The 20241-nt window shown below is 46.1% G+C and overlaps 1 protein-coding gene across 1 annotated transcript in view; it reads left to right on the top strand.

The window, feature by feature from the left end:
- LOC119389803 (endoplasmic reticulum transmembrane helix translocase) overlaps positions 1 to 20241 on the top strand; it is a 554079-nt gene that overhangs the window by 521831 nt on the left and 12007 nt on the right. Inside the window, exon 24 of the mRNA XM_037657194.1 lies at positions 13852 to 13995. Coding sequence (XP_037513122.1) covers positions 13852 to 13995 — 144 coding nt within the window. The remainder of the gene's footprint in view (positions 1 to 13851; positions 13996 to 20241) is intronic.

Raw genomic sequence — 20241 nt, 5'->3', positions numbered from 1 at the left:
GAGGTTATAGTGAGTGCAGGCTTGTTGAAACATCCAGCCCCGTCCCCTTGTGGGGCTCCGTGGTGGGTGGTCGGCGCTGTTGCCGAACACATTAATCTTTTTATGGCTTCTCAAGCATCCATTAGTTTTGATTGGTCTCGCAAAAGAGGCCGCACCGAGGCAACTTTTCACTCTTCTACACAGTCCAAAGTATCATATCCCAAATACTACGGGTCGATTCCACGAAAGATCAAAAAACGGTGTATATTTGATGTTTCCGATTTTCCTGATAATTTTGTATGTTGTGCACATATGACTGCACAGCACGAAATCGCAGTTCGTTTTCAAATAAAAAATTTTTTCAGCACAGGAAAATTCTACAAGTGTCGCCGGTTGACGACGACCATTTTACGAAGAGTGCGTTTTCGTAAATTCGGAAGCATGCTGGCAGTTACTGAAGCTATATATTACAAATATCTTTCTTTTTAGAGGAAGTAGAAGTAAAGAGGAAATAGCTCTTATCATTTGATCGAATTCTGAGCAAATTATGTATTTTTAAAAATTCACGAAAAACGCTGCGTTTTTGAAAATCAGTCAAATTTGGGACGCTATGGCTACTTCTGTGAACATCTTAGCTCGTTCATATTTGCAGTATGAATAGGCCTTTATGTGAATAATGAACCTCTGCATTTGTATTTCTCTAAGAATTTTTGAAGTAATAAATTTTCATGCTCGAAACACTAAAAAGGCAAAAGTGCTCCTCGATTCAAAAATCTATAATAAAAAAAACCCAATCTCAATTTTGTTCAAAGTCGCCCAAAATGTTCTCAAAAGACTGCAGAATGATATTATGAAAAAACATGTTGCATCATTTTTATTAGAACAAAAGCAGAAAATGTCAAACATTGTGTTTCCAGAGCGTGGTGGCTACTGCGTAAAGGACATCTCTAGTAACAAGAAAATACAGTAACACGTCTTTTTTCTTCTCTGAGCTTCGCTGAACAACAGTAACGATCTATTGTCGGAAAGTGGGAACTGTTTTGTAAAGAAAAAGATAGTTCCAATTAAATGCATTTGCGTGGTTTGCGACTTCACGCCAGTGTTAGACATCCTTCAGTCCACAGTATAGGCACTTTCAGTTGTAGCCTCCTTTTCTTTCATCTATTTCAGTTGAATATAATTCATATCTTGCATGCTAAAGAACGCATTCCCTCCATGCGTCTCTAATGACGTTGTGCTGTGCCAGAATTGAGAGATTAGTATAAAAGCCAAGGTCTCTTCATGAATGGAAACGAATTTCTGGAGAGCGGTCGCCAAGAGGCTTGGTTTTTGTTGGCCCAAATGTGTACGTTGTCAAACCTTATGTGAGCAATGCAGAGTTTAAAAAGAATCGATTACGTGAAGATTGGTGGCAGCAGTTCTGACCACGGACAAAACATGTTTTGTTTGCATTGCATCTGCTTTGCTTTGCATGTCCTTGTATCTCTTGAAGCAGTGCTGGCAGATATGGTCTCCCTATTGAATTGAGCGCGCATCCTACTTCATGGCCCTCCGCAAAGGAGACTCGATCCGTTATCTTCTACACAACGAAAATTCCGCTGCAGCGGAATTTTCTTTTTGTGCACTTTGAGGTAGTCCGTGCAAAAAACTTGGTCATGGCTATAACGCCTACCCATAGCAACCTTCAGAGCGTAGGACAGTGATTGCACCAAAGTGAAGCACAGTTTGGATGCATAACTTCTATCTCAGGTGGTGTTTGGCTGACTGGCACAGCCGTGCTCGTTGCTGTCGTCTGCTCAGGCGGGCGTCTATCACGCCGACCTTTGCACCTGTCCGCGTAACGCATGCTACTCCGTTTACACGAAGGCGTGTAGCGCGGGCCACTCGATCCGCCACATGATCCGCACGCTGCGAATCCAGAGACAGGGCGGCAGAGCGACGAGCGGTGAAAAATGTATCGTGTAACGAACGCAATCGACACCCCAGCATTTTCAAGTGCAGAGCGACAAAGCCTGGAAAACCATGTGTGACTACTGTGCTTAGGTTGCACTGCGGTACTCGCCGTTCACCACTGTCGCCATTTGCGATTTCTCACATTCTTACAATGCATGATCGACTCAGCTACACATATTTCGTTGCTTTTATATAAGCACATTTACTAAAAAAAAAAACTATCCAGAGGAAGGAAAATGTCCGTGCTGCCCGTCGACGAGGAATATAAGTGGTGTCGCAAATGCATTTAATTGGAACGATCTTTTTCTTTACAAAACTGTTCCTACTTTCCGACAACAGATCATTGCTGTTGTTTAGCGAAGCTCAGAAAAGAAAAAAGACGTGTTACTGTATTTTCTTGTTACTAGAGATGCCCTTTACGCAGTAGCCACCATGCTTTGGAAACACAATGTTTGACATTTTCTGCTTTTGTTCTAATAAAAATGATGCAACATGTTTTTTCATAATATTATTCTGCAGTCCTTTGAGAACATTTTGGGCGACTTTGAACAAAATTGAGATTGGGTTTTTTTTATTATAGATTTTTTAATCGAGGAGCACTTTTGTCTTTTTGGTGTTTCGAGCATGAAAATTTATTACTTCAAAAATTATTAGAGAAATACAAATGCAGAGGTTCATTATTCACATAAAGGCCTATTCATATTGCAAATATCAACGAGCTAGGATGTTCACAGAGGTAGCCATAGCGTCCCAAATTTGACTGATTTTCAAAAACGCAGCGTTTTTCGTGAATTTTTAAAAATACATAATTTGCTCAGAATTCCATCAAATGATAAGAGCTATTTCCTCTTTACTTCTACTTCCTCTAAAAAGAAAGACATTTGTAATATATAGCTTCAGTAGCTGTCAGCATGCTTCAGAATTTACGAAAACGCACTCTTCGTAAAAGGGTCGTCATCAACCGGCGACACTCGTCGAATTTTCCTGTGTTGAAAAAATTTTTCATTTGAAAACGAACTGCGATTTCGTGCTGGGCAGTCATATGTGCACAACATACAAAATTATCAGGAAAATCGGAAACATCAAATATACACCGTTTTTTTATCTTTCGTGGAATCGACCTACGTAATTCACAGTGAAGGCACACCATTCAGAAAGCTATCCCCGTTTTTGGTGGCCAAGTGCCTTGAGAAAAAGATTGGGCCCACGTACAAAGCTTTCAAAATGTCAAGGGGTGACCTACTCCTAGAACTAGCCGACAAAGACCAAGTGCTGAAGCTCTACGAACTCAACCGTATTGGTGACATAGCCCTAACGATTTCTGCCCACAGATCCCTAAACACCAGCAGGGGAGTAACATCTGAGGAAGATTTCTTGGGTCTGAGTGACGAAGAACTCTTTGAAAACGTTCAGGACCAGAATGTCATAAAGGTACAGAGAATAGTTATCCGCCGCAACGACCAGGAAATCTCAACGAAACATGTCATCCTAACCTTTGGAACTGGCGAAATGCCCACCTCTCTTGAGGCAGGCTACATGAAAATCAATGTGAAACCCTACGTTCCCAACTCTGGATGATGTTTCAAATGTCAAAGATTCAGTTAGGCATCCCACGCATGCAGAGGCAAAGAGACATGCACAAAATGCAGCGAAAATGACCACACAGCCAAAAACTGCACTTCGTCGCCACTTTGTGTCAACTGCAAGGGGGATGACCCAGCGTACTCCCGATCGTGCCCATCTTGGAAAAAAGAAAAAGAAGTCATCGCTGTGACCGTCGAAGAAAAAATATCATTCCACGAAGCACACAAACAGCAGTTGTACGTTTTCCACAGGAGTTATGCCGATGTGGTGCAGGCGGGGGCAGTGCTACAGAGGCCCCAGGAGCCTGCTGTGGTGACTCCAACCACCCCCTTGGTGAAAGCAGCGTCTGCTCCTCCATCCACCTCAAAGGGCCCACAGACTCCGGTCTCCCTGAGCCCTGAAATCATTTGAATGCCAAGGCCCGAGATCCGTGTCTCAGCATCGAACTCTCGATCTTCCAGCGCCTCTGACAGGGTGATGGAAGTCAACCTGAAAACCTCAAAGAGTCATCTACACCGAATGACAAGCGCTCCCTGGAGCATGCCAAGCGGGACAAAGTCTCAATCAGAACTATTTTCAGCAAAAAGCAATAACCTGAATAGTTAGCGCTCTTGTATGCAGTAAAACTGCTCAACATATGTCATCTATCTTTTTTAAATAATGAAACGCTTTAAATTTGTATATTTGCTCACTTTTACTCCATCATGGCCTTTATCAGAGTCCTTCAATGCTTTTCTGGTCACGAAACTCCGCCCGCAGTTTCATACAGGGACAGAGACGGCCGCTAGGGTCGCCGCGGTCAACGCGGGGGCATTCGTGCGCGCGCGCTGCGTTCGGCTGAATGCTGTGCCGGTTCGAGGCAATCGTTTAACCGGCACCAAACCACAATATTTCAACTACCACTCATACTTCGCCTGGCATACGATGTGTTAGTCGCATACGCGTGTAAAAAACTTACTTTCGCATCTTTTTTTTTTTATATATATCAAGGCTGCGATGGATACTAGTCGTGCCGACGCAGCTATAATAGCTGTATATGTCGTTTCAGTGAGGTTCCTTACCTAAGGCAGTGGAGCACGAGAGTATTTATTCAGGCACGGGATATTTACCCAGACCTAGACCCAAACAAGCCTTACAAACTCACCAACTCGCAAACTGAAGTCTCGTAGCGGGAGTTGAGCCAGTGCCGATCGCGCTATTTACAATCAGGCCGTCTACGCCGCACTTTACATTGTAGCGTCGCAAAGGCACTCGGGTATCTACAATCTGCACGCTCGTGGCACCTTCAGAAATCACAACGTGCAGTGACTGCTTAGATGGACTACGTCTGCACCGCGTGATGCGACGATTTTCTTAATGAAGACTGCACAGGGGTGACTTGATTAACTGAAACGAAACCGCGTTTCGCTAATCTAGAGAACACATGTGTTCACAAGCAGAGCTCTGTTGCGCTTTCGAATTATTCAGAACGCGGAAAACGTAACACGGGGCAAAATAACCAAAATGTTTCAAGCTGAGGAAACACTAACTCCCCTTGCGTCCATACTTCACTATAATTGCTTATTTCAATGCACATGTTTCAGAACATCCCACTGTCGAGCCACGAATTTGCAGTAAACAAAGCAAGAATGCTACGATTGAAAGAGAAATATAGAAAAACTTTTATTGGAAAAATAATTTGGGAAACAGAAAGCTACGAGCGACAGTTTCCTAGTGTAGGAAAGCTCTCTGCACGACCAGTACATGGAGGGAGCAAGCTAATGCAAAAAACAAGGAAAACTCTGAAGTACAATGTAAAAATTAAAAAAAAATTAGCTTAGTTGACATTCAGTCAATAAAAATAGAAAAAAAGCTTTTTTTAAAGAAATGCAAACACGGAAACAATGCAAAGCATTTAATGAGCTGGAAATAACCTAAAAAACAATTCTAAAAATAAAGGGCGTGCAAACAGGGACTCAAGAAAGAAGTCACGACACCACAAACAGCGTTTGTGGTGTTGTGACTCATTTCTTGCGTCCGTGTTCGCACGCCGTGTCTTTTTAGAACGAATACTTACCAACTAGCTCAGCTCTGTTATTTTAAAAAACTAGCAAATTGCGAAAGAAACAGCGCCAGCCAGCAACTATACCTTCTCGCGTTGCAAAGACACATTTTTTCCATTCACTATGAAGTCGTCCGTTCGAATAACGTCGGTGGCGTCAAAATGTTTCTCGCACACTCTAACGTGTCCACAATCGAAGGTAAATCCGCCAGCTTCCTGTTGCGATATTGCATGTTTCTATTCATCCCTCTGAGCGCCGTCCCTCGGCAAACTAAACGACACCTTTCCGCCCGTACCTCTGTAGCCGGAGTGACAACCCGGTGCACAGCAAGTCTTCGGCATCGTCACACTCACGTACACCATCCGTGTCCTCGCACACATTTCTCACACCATTCAGTCACACAAATTAAGAAAGAACGAGGAAAACTGAACGCCGATGCCGCCAGATTCCTCGGGCCCCCAGCTCTTCCTACGCAGCGAAGCTCTCCTCGATGCCTCCCGCGCGCTTCTAGCGCCGCCGCGCGGCAGCTGCGGCGACATAGCAAGCTCTCCCATAGCGTTACGGAGGAGTTTCGTGACCAGAAAAGCATTGAAGGACTCTTTTATCTAGAGCTATGCGAATAGCAAAATTTTGAGTGCGAAGCAAATTTGAATATTAAAATGTGAGTGCAGATCTAAATGAATATTTTTCGAGTAGTTGTTGAATATTTGTCGAATACTCTTTTAATACTACGAAGCGAAATTACAGACAAAAAGTTGTAGAGGATCTCTAAGCATATTCTTATGAGATAACAACATGAAAGCGTTTTTTTTGGCTAGGGTGGTGATGTGCTGGAGAGGTGGTGTTCCGTAGTTGTCAGGCAATCCAGAGGCCAAATTATATTCATTTATATGATTTGGTGCAACCAATGTCGTGTCGACAACACTTTACAGGTGAAAGAAAAAGACGCTATTTCCTCAACCTCTCCTCCTCCTCCTCCAACTTCTGTGGGGGCCCCACTGATGTAGCGGACAAGGGCGTGCTCCCTTCGAGTCCAGAGTTCTTAATCTGCCCCATAGACATCATTGTAGAATATCTGACATTTCGGACGCTTAGTCCGACTTGTCGGACTTTCTGCCCAAATTTCAGGTCCGAAACGGCATTAATTAAAGCCCCCACTTAGTGACATATTTTAGCCGCGAAAGAGCACATACACAAAGCAAAGAAACACACTACGACAGGACGGGTCAAGCGGCTAAAATATGTCACAAAGAAAGTACCAACTAGGCCAACAAACAGTCTTGTTAAAAGCCCCCACCTCTGCCGCATCTCTCATCTGTAGGTTCGAACCAGTGCTTTCGTGAGTCGATCCATTTCCGGCCGTTGCAGAGTCCGAAAGGCAGCTTTGCCGCAATGCCAAATTGTGGTGGGGTTAAGCATATAGAAAAATTGAAGGGGCCACTGCCACGGCGCTAACGGCTGGTGCGGCGATGTCTTACGGATAAGCACCAGAAATGCACAGAAGCGTGGTGGTGGCAGGCAGCAAACGCGCCAGTACGGCTTAATCACTGACAACACTTCTTACAAGCATCTTCAGCTAACTGCTCAGTAGTGTATGTGGCCTAGCACAGTGGTATGCGTATCACGACGTGAGGCGTATAAGCCGAACACGCTGCGCCGCCGTTCATGCTGCCTGTTTGTGGGAGACCGCTAAGTGCACTGCACAGACGCGTTGCCTTCACGAACGAAAGCAGCTCGTCATCGCTGCAGTCAGGAACAGAGTGGGCATCACGAACACTTTCTTCGATGGCCATTGAGCACCGGAAGCAGCAACATGCCCTCTTGTTCACGGTGCGTTTGTACAGGCGCTCTCAGAATAATTCGGAACGCCGGACACGCAGCAGCGCGCCGGCGGAGTATGCGCACAGAAAAGTAGTACTATGGCCTGCGCGTGCGCGGTCTCCCTAGCAAGCAAACGTTGCTTCGTATTGCACCTAGATTCGCGTTGTGTTGCTACAAAATGGTGCCCTGTGTGTCCCTTAGCGTTTTGATAAAGGGCGCTGGGTGGGTGGTGTCTGTGAGAAGCCGCGTGTGCGCATGCACGCGCGTTGGAGCAGAGCCATCGTGCGTGTTCGTGTGCTTGGATGACACTTTTCTTTTGCTACTTTGCTTCATATTTATTATTTGATCAGATTATTTCTGGTAGGCGACTGTGACTAGCGCTCGCAAAGGACGGTGGTTTCACCTGATGCAACCGTGAATATATCGGTGGCCAGATTGATAAGGAGATACGAATATATTTGGAACACGGTGTAAGAATATTCAGGTGTTGACACTTCGCGCGCCTAGGCGGCCAGAAAATGTTCGGTCGTCGGTCCGTTGAGCGGTGCGCCATCTAAAGGCTCTGATATACTCCAGCGTAACGTCGACGCGCGCGTGCGCGCGTCACGGCTACGTTACGTCAGCAAAAAACATGCCTCTACAGTCCGGCGTCGGCTGACCACCGACGCGGCCGACGGCTGCTGGCGCGTTCGGGCGTCGCTCGGCGCCGAATAGATCGTGCTGCATTTCGCGCCGGACGCGTCGAACTCGCATGTACAGGAACCTGCTTCGCGGGCTGTTTCGTCGGTTCCCGACAGGTGGCGCGGGCGTTCTTCGCTTTACTGCGCATGCGCTCCTCTAGATGTGATCGCACCGGCGCGTTGGAGCCGGCTCGACTGTAGCGGAGACCGATTTGCGCCTGGCGTAGCGTCGCCGGCTCGGCGTGACGAAACGCAACGTTCTCGCGGGCGCTCGCGTCGGACGTCGGAGTATAACAGAGCCTTAATGGCTTGAGGCGGAGAGCGCCCGCGAGTAGCCGAATCACGGTGGTAGGTAGGTGTGGTTTGTAGAAGAAAAGGCGCCTAATTTCTGCAGCCCGGTCGGGAGCACGGCGCAGCGCCTCGAATCACGGTGGTGCTGCGTCATCGCCGCCGTGCTCGCTGTGCCCTCTCCTGTTGCTCTCTCGATTTCGCCCATTGATGCCGCTTGGCGGATGCACATTATACAACAAAATGGCACAGAAAAATGCACGTTATCAGCAGCATGAGCCTTTATGTTTATAGATTGCGGTGTGCAGTATGATGCAGGGCCTGGTCCGTCCAGCCCACCTTGTGATGATGCTAAAGAGCACCTAGCGCTACCCTTTTGATGCAAGACAACGCCAGTCTAGATGCACTAGGGAGCGAAACTAGCTCGTTAGGGAGGCCGCGCATGCGCACACTGTGCGTGCATTTATCCGCCGGTGCGCTCCGCCGGCGAGCGGCTGCATGCTCGGCGTTCCGAATTATTCTGGGAGCGCCTGTACTCACGATTAGAAAACAAGTTCTAAGTACTCTTTAAAAGCAGTATATGTGAGCGCTATAAATTATTTAATAAGGCATATTTGCCACCTGAAATGTGCGAGGCACTGACTACAGTGCGGGGCCCGTCAGCGCAGTACCGTCGTAAAAGTGACGGGGCCCGTCACCGTAGTGTAAATTGTAATAGTGACGGGGCCCGTCACTATAAATACGTCGAGGGCGTCTAAAATGCCACACGACGAGGGCGTCTAAAATGACCAAAAATCTACGGTAAGGGGGCCCCGTCACTTTTACTACTTTTACGACGGTACTGCGCTGACGGGCCCCGTCACCGTAGTCACTGCTTTACGGTGACGGGACCCGTCACTATAGGTACGTCGCTATTATGACAGGCCCCTTCACTATTACAATGTAGACTACGGTGTCAGGCCCTGTCACTTTCACGACCGTACTGCGCTGACGGGCCCCGTCACCGTAGTCACTGCTTTACGATGACGGGGCCCGTCACTATAGGTACGTCGCTATTATGACAGGCCCCGTCACTATTATAAATTAGACTACGGTGTCGGGCCCCGTCGCTTTTGCGACGGTACTGCGATGACGGGCCCCGTCACCGTAGTCACTGCTTTACGATGACGGGGCCCGTCACTATAGGTACGTCGCTATTATGATAGGCCCCGTCACTATTACAAATTAGACTACGGTGTCGGGCCCCGTCGCTTTTGCGACGGTACTGCGCTGACGGGCTCTGTCACCGTAGTCAGTGCCAATGTGCGAACTGCATGTACTCTCTACAACAGCAACGTGCTTGTCTTTATCGTGCCGTCTTGCCGTGTATCGCACGCCACAGTTTCTCTGCTCAACAACTTTAAAATTAAATATGTATTCATAACTGCGAATAAACACTTTCTTAAAGTGTTCAAACAAAAACAACAGACATGTTTTAATAAGTGGATTTACATTATTTAACTTTCGGTGACATGAATACGAAAATAAAGATCCGCAACGCCGTGCAATTTTGCTAGAAACACCTGAACCACTCAACGGCCATTCAAAACTGCCGTGTAGCAGCACGACAACTCCATCGAGTCGATAGAGTTGTGGTGTTTCAACGGCCATCGACTGGATGACCTTTCAAAAGGGCCCGTGTGACAGAGGTATTAGGTGGCGATCTGCTGCACACAACCAGGAACGATCGGCTTCACGCGGCAGCAAACGCGGAGTATCGGCCGAGATTCGGCGATGCGTGTGCGCATCATTTACATGCGCACACGCATTGAGGAAAGCCAGACGATTCGTCCGCTTTTCCGCACCGCCTTCATGTTCCATGTCATCGCTTCCAAATGCTTCATGCGAGAGAATCGTAATCTATTCCGCGCTTTGCTGGTATCAGTGGCTCTCATCACGAGATGCAGATTTGCAATGGGCTGTTGTCACGTATTTAAGTGGGGTTTGCGGCAGGTACCACGCATTCACGAGAGCCTGGGCGCGCACCAAAATGCCTGATAAGTGTACTGGCAGGCATTAAAGCTATTTCGGTCGTGGCTGTGGCGATTTGATCGCTTGAGCAGAATAAAAAGCATGAATTCGTTTTTTTTTTTCTTTTTTTTTTCGGACTGCCCAACTATTCGGACCATTTCGCAGTCCCTAGGAAGTCCGAAAAATCGAACGTTGACCACATTTCTCTTCTGGAAGTTCGAATACTTCGAATAGTCAAATTCCGGTGCAAACCGAATCCACTAGCAAACACTATTAGAAAAATATTTGAAAGTTCGAATATTCGCACACCCCCAGTATTTAGATTTAATCCTGTATCTTAAGTGTGCCATCCACATTTATTGAAAGTATGTACTCTAAGAAAGGTATTCTACCCTTTGACTTCTCTCATAGCAAACTAGTGGATTGGGCATTGCATCCTCATGCCTTAAGGCAGCCCTGTAATGCACACATATGGCTGCTATTAAGAGCCCCAGGATTCCATTTGAGTTTGCTAATTGCTGCGGGATCAACACTTCTTAAGAATCTTGCAGCTTCACTCAATGTGTTGCCATGGCTGAGGCCAAACAAGCATGTTGTGGTTCCATACCTCCACACAATTCCATGGAATCTTAAAAGCTGCTGCCCAATCCTTAGGATTGGGCAGCAGCATAGTATTGACCCTATTTTTACAACCATCCTAAAGCTTTTCCTTTTTTGGCCCTTGTTAGCAGCCTTAAAGGCTGCTAACAAGGGCCACTTGTCTACCACTTGGCAAAAATTTTTTTATTTTGGTGGAAATCAGGAGATTGTTTATCAGATCGATGGCACTGAGCATGCTTTTGTCCAATAAAAAAGGAATTATATGTTTTTAATTTGGCTTTGAAAGTCGGGAAAGTATGACCACTAGCGCCGCCCAACGGCAATGTGGTTTAAGCTATTGGTAGCAGCAAAAAACTGCCACAAGTAGGCTTTCTTGCTCGAAAACAAATATTTATAGCTTAAAATTGCATTTTATGCACTTTTGGTAGCTTTCCTTGGCGTCGGAGAGTAATTTTAGCATTTTTTTTCTCGAGCGTTCAAAGAGGTACCCAGTGGCGCTGCCGGCGCGCCGCGTTCGCCTGCCTGCCTACGGCAGGGAAACACGAGCCATTCAAGCACGACGTTCGGCGCCACTCAGAAGAAAAAAAAAAACATCTTGGGCGAATAGAAGCACGACTGACTTCACGGAATTTTCAAATCATGACCATCAGTTCTCTTTCATAAAAGTGTGTACCGACGCTAAAGTCACTTCGCGATACAGTCGACCCAATGCGTTCTACATTGAAGAAGATTTTGCCTTGAGGTTCCGCTTCACCAAGGCGTCCGTGTTGGCTATCATGTCGCGTAAGCAACACAGAACATCTAAACACAACTGAAAAGCAGCATGGACCTTCTCTTCTGTGAAGCACATCTCATGGAATTCGTTTCAATCGCACCTTTGGCATGAGTGAAACCACTACAGTTCGTTTCACAACGCTGGCGTAACGGTGTTGCTGTAACACACCAAGTTTTGCGCTCTGTTGCGGTGGTTTTTCAGGCTAACTAAACAAAGCTTGAAAGAATGCGGTAATAAGACTTTATTTGGCAGTTTACGAGCTCTAAACTACCATTACGGTAGTCGTTTTTTATTAAACAAAACCTAATTCAGCCTGCGGAAACTGCATGTGGTTCTATTTTTCGACTTTCACCGGCACAACTCTTGTCATCGCATGCCGTAACCAGCGTTGTGGGCATCCACACACCAATTGAAGATAACAGAACGTAGATCGAAAAATTCCGTTCTAAAGGTTTGTGCTCGCTTTCCAGAGAAACCCCTTCAGGGTTGGACACTTCAGACGGAATGCTTTCTCAAAGCAGAAAAACAGTAAAGCACAGCTAGTAGACAGACCCTTTAAGGAGAAAACCATTTGCCGCCTGTGCCACTGAAGTGGTCTGTGAGACTCCACTCGATTACAGGAAGGTTACAAGAAATCAGCGCTTGGTCCTGTCGCATCTTGTTTTGTTTTTTCTCTTTGTGCTTATGTGCTGTAATCCATCTGAACACTGCATCACCAACTAGTCTGGGATCAAATGTTATTGAAGACCCACTGCCAGGCCTTTTTACCTATGTGCAGAAAAAAATATTGGCTCGCTTGCACAACCTCTTCCCAGTTAAAGGGGCCCTCCAGCACTTTTGAAGCACCTATTTTTCACTTGTGGTTTGCATGAATTGATGGCTGGGAATAATTTTAGCATAGGTCTAAGCACCAATATCAAATGATTTAGTATTTTAATCGTGCAATAAAGTCGCTACATCACTGCCGACTGCATCAGAGTGTAGTGGCACTCACCAGAACTATTGCAGGCGGAAATGACTGAGAAGAGCGCAGGCCTATGATTGGATATATGTAACATTAGAAGTGATTGGGGCGTGGCACATCAAAATTGAGATTACTGCTGGGTTGCACTTTTCTTTTCTGTGCTTTTTCATTGAACCTCAAATAGATGATGTCGCAACAAAAAAAGATCACTACAACCACAAAGCCCGACAGAGGCACTGGCTGCCATTTTGCCTCTGGCTTTTTTGCTTGTGCAGGTCGGATGTCCATATGAAGTCTTCTCTCTCTTCTCTCGTCTTGCTTCTGTACATTTGCAAGCTGTCTCATTCAGCACGTGCGGGACACTCTTTGAATTGATGTCGCTGCACCCTTGTGGGTGGCCGAACAACCCACGAATCCACTTTGTGCAGTCTCGGGATGCTAGGGGCAACCGTGCTTCACCGTGCCCTTGTCATTCTACAAATTCCCTTCTCAGAATGGGAGGAGGGAGTGTAAGAAACAGCGAACAAAGCCTTGCTCTGAAGCAGTAACGCCCACCAAAAGTCTGACAAATCAGAGAAACTCATTTCTACCAGCCTTACTGCGTAAACAAAACAGCGTGGTCAGGCACCACATTGTTTGTTACTATGGGAACGACATCAACAGTACGTTAGACAGAGCAAGCAGAAATGGTGTGCAAGCTTCCCCTACGTAGGAGCTTTCAGCTCATTCCATTGGCGGCACCTTGCACCGTCACTGGTGAGTGAAATGTGGTCATGTGACCCTGCGAAAATCGAGTTGAGGGTAGGCATTTTCTTTTTCTTGTATTTTGAATTTTTTAGACTGAAGAACTTCAGACTGCGTGCCCTATTGCTGCCGTTCTTGCTGCACTAATCTGTCCATACTTCAGTCTACGCAACCTGTGAATGAAAAATGGGATGTTGAGTAGTGTTGGAGGGCCCCTATGGAACAGGAATTTTCACACTGTGCCTGCACACTTACTACAGAAGTCTCGTTGTCTAGCAGCTGAGAAGCTTGGTTATATTTCCTGTTGCCTTGGTTTTATTGGGAAGGGTTCAACAAATATTCTTCAGGTATGCAACAGTGACCTATAAGGTCCTTTCTTGCTTCACAGTCTTGATTTGCTTTCTGTTGCAGGGCTACCCTTTCATGGAAAGTCTAAGTGAAAACAAGCCGCTGCTGTACAGCCTACTCATATCGGGTGTTTCAGTTGTTGCACTTGTGGCTGGCGTGGCGCCTGATGTGGCCAAACAGTTCGAAATTGTCCACTTTCCTGGAGATGTGAGTGCCTTGTCATTTTACAGTGTCTGCTGGGGAGCAGCTTTTTGCAGCCCCCCCCCCCCCCCCCCCGGGCCACTAAAAGTTTGCCTGATGACATATGTTTGCACTAAGAGCCATGAGAAACGTCATATCAGCCAACACATGGTCTCATAGATTTATTCTGGAATGCTGAAATAGTACATTTAAGGTGAAAACTTCAGCGCAAACCAGGACGAACCACAAAGAATAGAAGAGACAAGCACTGGCGCTGACTAACAACTGCTTTATTCTTCTCGAAACAACACATATAAATGCCACTAGTGCTTGTCTCTTCTATTCTTTGTGGTCCGTCCTTGTTTGCGCTGAAGTTTTCACCTTAAATGCTATGCACCAACTAGGCCCAACAGAAGTTGTATTGAACTACTACAAATGTATCCAGGTACAACATTACTGATGGGCAACTTGTAATAGTATTGTTATTTTATATTATGCTTAGTATGACCAGCAGTGCATACAGAAATAGCAAAGTGCTCGTGTGTTGTTGCTCGTACTGAGTGCTATTTTTTTTTTCATAGGGCACACAAGTACCGGCATTATGATTATGCTGCTGTGGGTATGGAATACAGTCAGTCATTTCTGTATGCTGTGCTTAAGTGCAGCATCACAGTGTGTTGGCACCAATTATACTACTGCCTGTTGAAATAGTGGCAGAGATGCTGTACAGTAGCAACAGCAAAAGGTTAGCACAAGTGACCGGTGGCCGGAGCCGCAAAATTGCGACACGTGGCGCTGTTGTTCATGAGCACGCGGATAGCGAGATTGCCAAGCACATTCCATTTTCCAAAGCAGGGGTGGCCGGCAGACCAGGGGAAAGCACCTCACCTTGCTGTTGGCCCATCCTAAAACCTTTATCTTAAAGAAAATCATTGCTTATCGACAGGTGTCGCTATGCACAAGGTTACTTTTTTTCTTTTTCGCTGGAGTTGTGAGCAACCGTATCTTTATTGTAGTTGCCCTGAAAAAGCTGTTTGTTGGAGTGCTTTCCGTTGGCCACTCCTGCTTTGGAACATGAAATGTGCTTAGCACTCTCGATATCGGCGCGCTTGGGAACAACAGCGCCGCGTGTCACTTGTGCCGCCGGTCACTTGTGCCAGTCTTTTTCCGTTGGGACTGTACATTAACTGGCCATGTATTGGATGAGGCAAGCTTTATATACTGTACAAGTACTGGGTCGATGTCCTGTGAGATATGAGACCACCATAACTGGCAGTTCATCCCATGGATTTTTCCAAAGGTCCAACAGGATGTGTCTAACGTTCAGTGGATGCTGACATGTCCAATGCCAGCCAAGGCAAAGTTACAAGGCAATATTTTGAGGAAACGTAATTTCCCAGCGGAATTTCCCAGCACATGGTGGGAAATTACTGTTGACATGTGCATTATACGTTGGTCAAGAGAAACTTACATGTCTTCATTTTGTGGAAAAGCAATTTCCCATTGTGTTTGTGACTGATGACACGTTAAGTTTTAGCCAAGAGTGTCTGATATCTTGCATCTTAGAAGCACGGAAGCTTGGACGAGTTTGTAAGAAATGATAGAATAAGTTCACAGCGCCGAAAAATGAGGACAGACGACAAAGAGCAGGCAACATGAGCGCTGACTTGAAACTGAATTTATTATAAAAAAGTTAGTAGTATTGACTTAGCAGCGTTGAGGCCCTGAATTGAGGCCAATGCTCATCCAATTTATTACTGTTCAACACAGCATTTTTTTAAACGTACTTACGAGTAAAAGGAAATTGCACAGTCGGCTGCACATACGTTTTAAAGGGACCGTGACGCAGTTTTGTTTACATATTGTCAGCGTTTATGCCACAGCAGCATCAAATCATTCGCACCATAAATTAAGCGATGCACCTTGTATCAAGCAGCTATGGGACATTACATGTTACCCTCCTTCTCAGCACTGCCTTTTCTCCATAAGGGGAGACACGGGCCTTGAAAGCGAAAAAAAAAAAACGATTTTTCAATTTTGTTGTTATTGCTTTCAGGACATCTTCCTGCACAAACTCGCAAAATTCTAGGCTTGTAAATTGTATAGTTTTCCCAGAAGATCATATTTACTACGCGAACTTTCTAGGTTTGCTCGCGGGAAACACCCTAAAACAATCAGTTTCGCGCCGCCACCAATTTGCAACCGTGGCACGGAGCGCAGCCATCTTGGCCTCCTCTGAAACTGCATCCTTCGTTTTTTTGTTTCCGCCAAACGCGAGCTTTCAGCGATACGCTGCAACTATTGGCCTCGAGGAGTTACGGAGTCGCCCTCTATCGGACGCGCCTCGATTGCGTGCTAGGCAGGATGCCGCCGGCGCGCTCCCCATAGGTTTTGCTGTCGGCGCTTACAAAAACACCTCGCGGAAGCCCTCCAGGGCATTTCTGTAAGTACTTTCGAAATGAACTGTGTTCTTTATTGTCAAGATAATCATTTTCGACGAACTGAAAGCACAAGATAGTCTACAGTCGCTGTCTCTTTGCAGAAAACCGAGCACCCGCTTCACGCTGTCACCGCGTTGGAGACCCCTGAACCGGCTTCTTACGTGAAAGGTAGTCACTCGCTGAGTGCAAGACCCGTAGCGGATGGCTACTTGCCGGTTCTTAGCTTTACAACCCATGTTTCCCGCTGTTTCTTGTCCCGCGGTTACCAGTGCAGGCTGACACTGGGCTCCTTTGCGTAAGCGCGGCGCTGCGGCACCGAGCGGTAGAGCCCCATGTTCGTCGCCTTCGGAGGCAGCCACTCTACTAAAATGGTTTCAATTGATTAGAAAATGAAAGAAAACTTCCGAATTTGAACAGACCGCAGCGCATGCGGGACTTGAAACTCGTTTTCAAAGCACGCGGCAGTGCGCCACAAGCAGCCGACGCGGCCGCGGAGACCACGTGATCCTGCCAAGAACGTCACGCCGACGGTGGCGCCGGCGTTTCCAGTGGTGGGCCTCGAGGCCAATAGTGAACGCTGCAACTCAGTGATACGCTGCAACTAGTGCACTATTCGCCGCGAGATCGGGCTACAGGTGGCAGCACCGTCCTGCGCTAGTGTGGACAACACAACAGCGCTTCGTTGTGAGCGATTTGACCCGATTTCCGGCAAACAAAATGCATTGACTGCAGCTTCCTGGTAATATGTGCGCTCTTCATTCCCGAATGAATGCACGAAGCGCGCCGAACGTCACTATTACTTGTGAGAGAAGCGCCTTCTGCCAACGAACGGGTTGCTCGCCTTCGGCAACAGTCGGTGTTTTCTCAATGGATGAAGTTTTCTTGTTGCCTTATTTGTACGTGTTTAGCTTGTGTTCCACCTACTACGCACTGCTGTAGCGCGACTGAATTAAGCATTTACTTCTTGTTCATCTGGATACCCCCAACAAAAAGCGAGCACGCGTATTCCTGCACGATGAGTTCAAATAGCACTTTGTGCCCTGCGTGCTCAAATATTCATCCGCATTTCTTAATCAATTCTCCATGAAATGTAGGACAGTTGATAGGTTTACTGAGGAAAGCTACGTGACAGCGCTTTATACAGGGTGTTTCAAGAAATGTGTCCAACCTTCTCAAAAAATCAGGAAAATGCGATATTTGATTGCTGCCTTCAGAATTTGTTTTTCTGTAGTGGCAGGGATTTTAGGATGGTCAAAGAAATTATTTCAAACTGTAATTAAAAAAAGTCAAATTAATTAACTTTTTAATTAGTGGAGTTAGGTGGTTGTGTCAGATGGGAGAATTGAAGTTCTTCATGCCAGAAACCCAACACAACTTTGAGATTTCGAAAAAGTGGCATCTAGTAATAATTACGAAGTAATGAAATTCAACCAAATTCAATAGCGAAACCTAAATAGAAACATGGAAGAACGCAACTGCCATATTCTTCTGAGACGTTCAAAATGAGTGAATGACATTTTCTATAGCGCTAGGCATCTTAAGATGGTTAGAGGCATGACTTGAGACACTAATTAAGAAAGTTAAAATAATTAACTTTTTAATTAGTGGACTTAGGTAACTGTGTCAAATTGGGGAATTGAAGTTCTTCGAGCCAGAAACCAATCCCAACATTGAGATTTCGGAAAGGCGGCCTCTAGTAATAATTACGAAGTAATGAAATTCAACCGAATTCGATGGCTTTCGCTGTTGAAAGCCGTTGCCTTTTATTTCATTACGCCACAACAATTACTAGAGGACGCTTTTTCGAAATCTCAAACCTCAGATGGGTTCCTCGCATGAAGAACTTCAATTCTCCCATTTGACACAATCACCTAACTCCACTAATTAAAAAGTTAATTAATGTAACTTTCTTAATTACTGTCCTAAATGATGTGCTTAACTACCTTAAGATTCCTGCCGCTACAGAAAAAGCAATTCTGAAAGCCCCGAGCAAATATCGTATTTTCCTGATTTTTTGAGAAGCTAGGACACATTTCTTGAAACACCCTGTATAGCGCTACGGAGACGTTGAACATGCACACGCTTGTTTTTATTCCAGTAACAGTAGTAACAACACGGAACTTTCGATCGATTACTTGCATGACAGTAATGGAACAAAGGCCCGGTTATTGCACCGGACCAATTTAAGTACGTTTTTTCATGCGAGGAATGTCCGCTGCCTTCCGTCAATCTATAACAACGGAACACAAACGCTCAAGATAATGTAAAGAAAAAAAAAGATGCGGCTTCGCGTGAAATGACTACGACATAAATGTTAAGTACGCAGTTTAGATTAATTTTGACCATCAGGGCTCTTTAACGCGTACCTTAATCTAAATAAAGGGGTGTTTTTTTGTATAAATTTCGCCACAAGGTAAAATTGCGCAAGGCAGCTCAATTTTGCGATTTCCGTGTCATTCCACTTTCTGTCCTTTTTAGGGGTCAATTTAAGTACAGAAGTGTCAGACGCGACTTGGCAGAAATAGTTCTCTGTAGTGGGACCAGGACCGTACACAACCAAAGCTCGTCGCGTAACCTATAAACGACAGTCCCGGAGTTATACACCTAACCACAACGCGCAAGTGTATGAGAGCCTTTTTTACCTCCGAGCCGCTACAAGGCTATATTCACATGAGATTTAATACTTCTCATCTTTAGGACAACGCCAAGTGCACTTTGCAGTCCGCTTGGATCAGAGCGGCATCTACACTGATATGACTCTCGTGAACGGAGGGTACAATGATCGAAGACAGCAATGTCGACAAGTGCACTCACTGATCTTATTACAGTAATATACAGCCGATCAAGGCCAAATTCTTCTTTACGTCGTGTTAGGCATACGTACGAGCTGTTAAAGTTGCACTAACGCAACGGAACAAACCGCCCTTTGACGACCTGCATGACGTACGCGCACATGCAAACACAACGTGGCTAACAGACGACGCATGGAGCAATCCACACTCACGGCCGGACTAGAGGGGTTGACGCGCGCACGCGCGTGCCGCCACTGTAGTCCGGCCGTGCCACACTAGGCGCGGTTCAGCCAGGAGCCGCCAGGCGGCGACTCCGCTCGATCTCGCGGCCAATACACCAATTTCACAAGGAGGCTGCAATTTTTAAAGGCCAACTCCGGCGATTTTTCGAGGTCAATGGATCTCAATAAAATTCGCTGTGTACGTTCCTTTTCACGTACCCGTTATTTATGCCAAATTACAAGCTGGAGAGATGCGCAGATTCATTACAAATGAATTTTATTGATTGCCCCGACTCTCCCCAGGTCGCTTCCCAGAATTATTGGCAACATTGTGTGCGTGACGTCATTCTTGTCAAAGCGGAAGTGACGGAACCGAGGGGCCACTACAGCGTCAGCTATCCGCAAGGCAGCAATCGTGTGTGTTTGGCCAGCGCTTCGTTGGCTGGGCGTGCGAATTTCAGTTCCTTGTGATAGTGGGTGCGATGGGTGACAAGTGTTGCGCTGTGGGCTGCACACAATTCCCGGTTGGCAGTCACGAAACACTCGCACTTAACGATTACCCTGCGTCTTTTTTAACGATTACCCTGCGTAGTGTTTTAGCTAGCATAATGTTGGTTTACCGCACGGAAAGTGCGGTCATACCGTACCGGCTAAAGAATGCACATGCGTGAACATTAACGTACGGAAACACTTTCCGTAACATATACAGGGTGCACCGTGACCGGGCCTATCGATATACGGCGAGATGCGCGTCGTGCGAAACAACGTAACCTAATCTAGTAACGTTGGTGCGAAAGGTGGCTCGTCCTTCGCTTATAA

Source organism: Rhipicephalus sanguineus, chromosome 1, assembly GCF_013339695.2.
Source record: "Rhipicephalus sanguineus isolate Rsan-2018 chromosome 1, BIME_Rsan_1.4, whole genome shotgun sequence".
Lineage (NCBI taxonomy): Eukaryota > Metazoa > Arthropoda > Arachnida > Ixodida > Ixodidae > Rhipicephalus > Rhipicephalus sanguineus.
The sequence above is the reverse complement of the archived record's forward strand: the minus strand, read 5'-3'. Positions and strand labels throughout refer to the sequence as shown.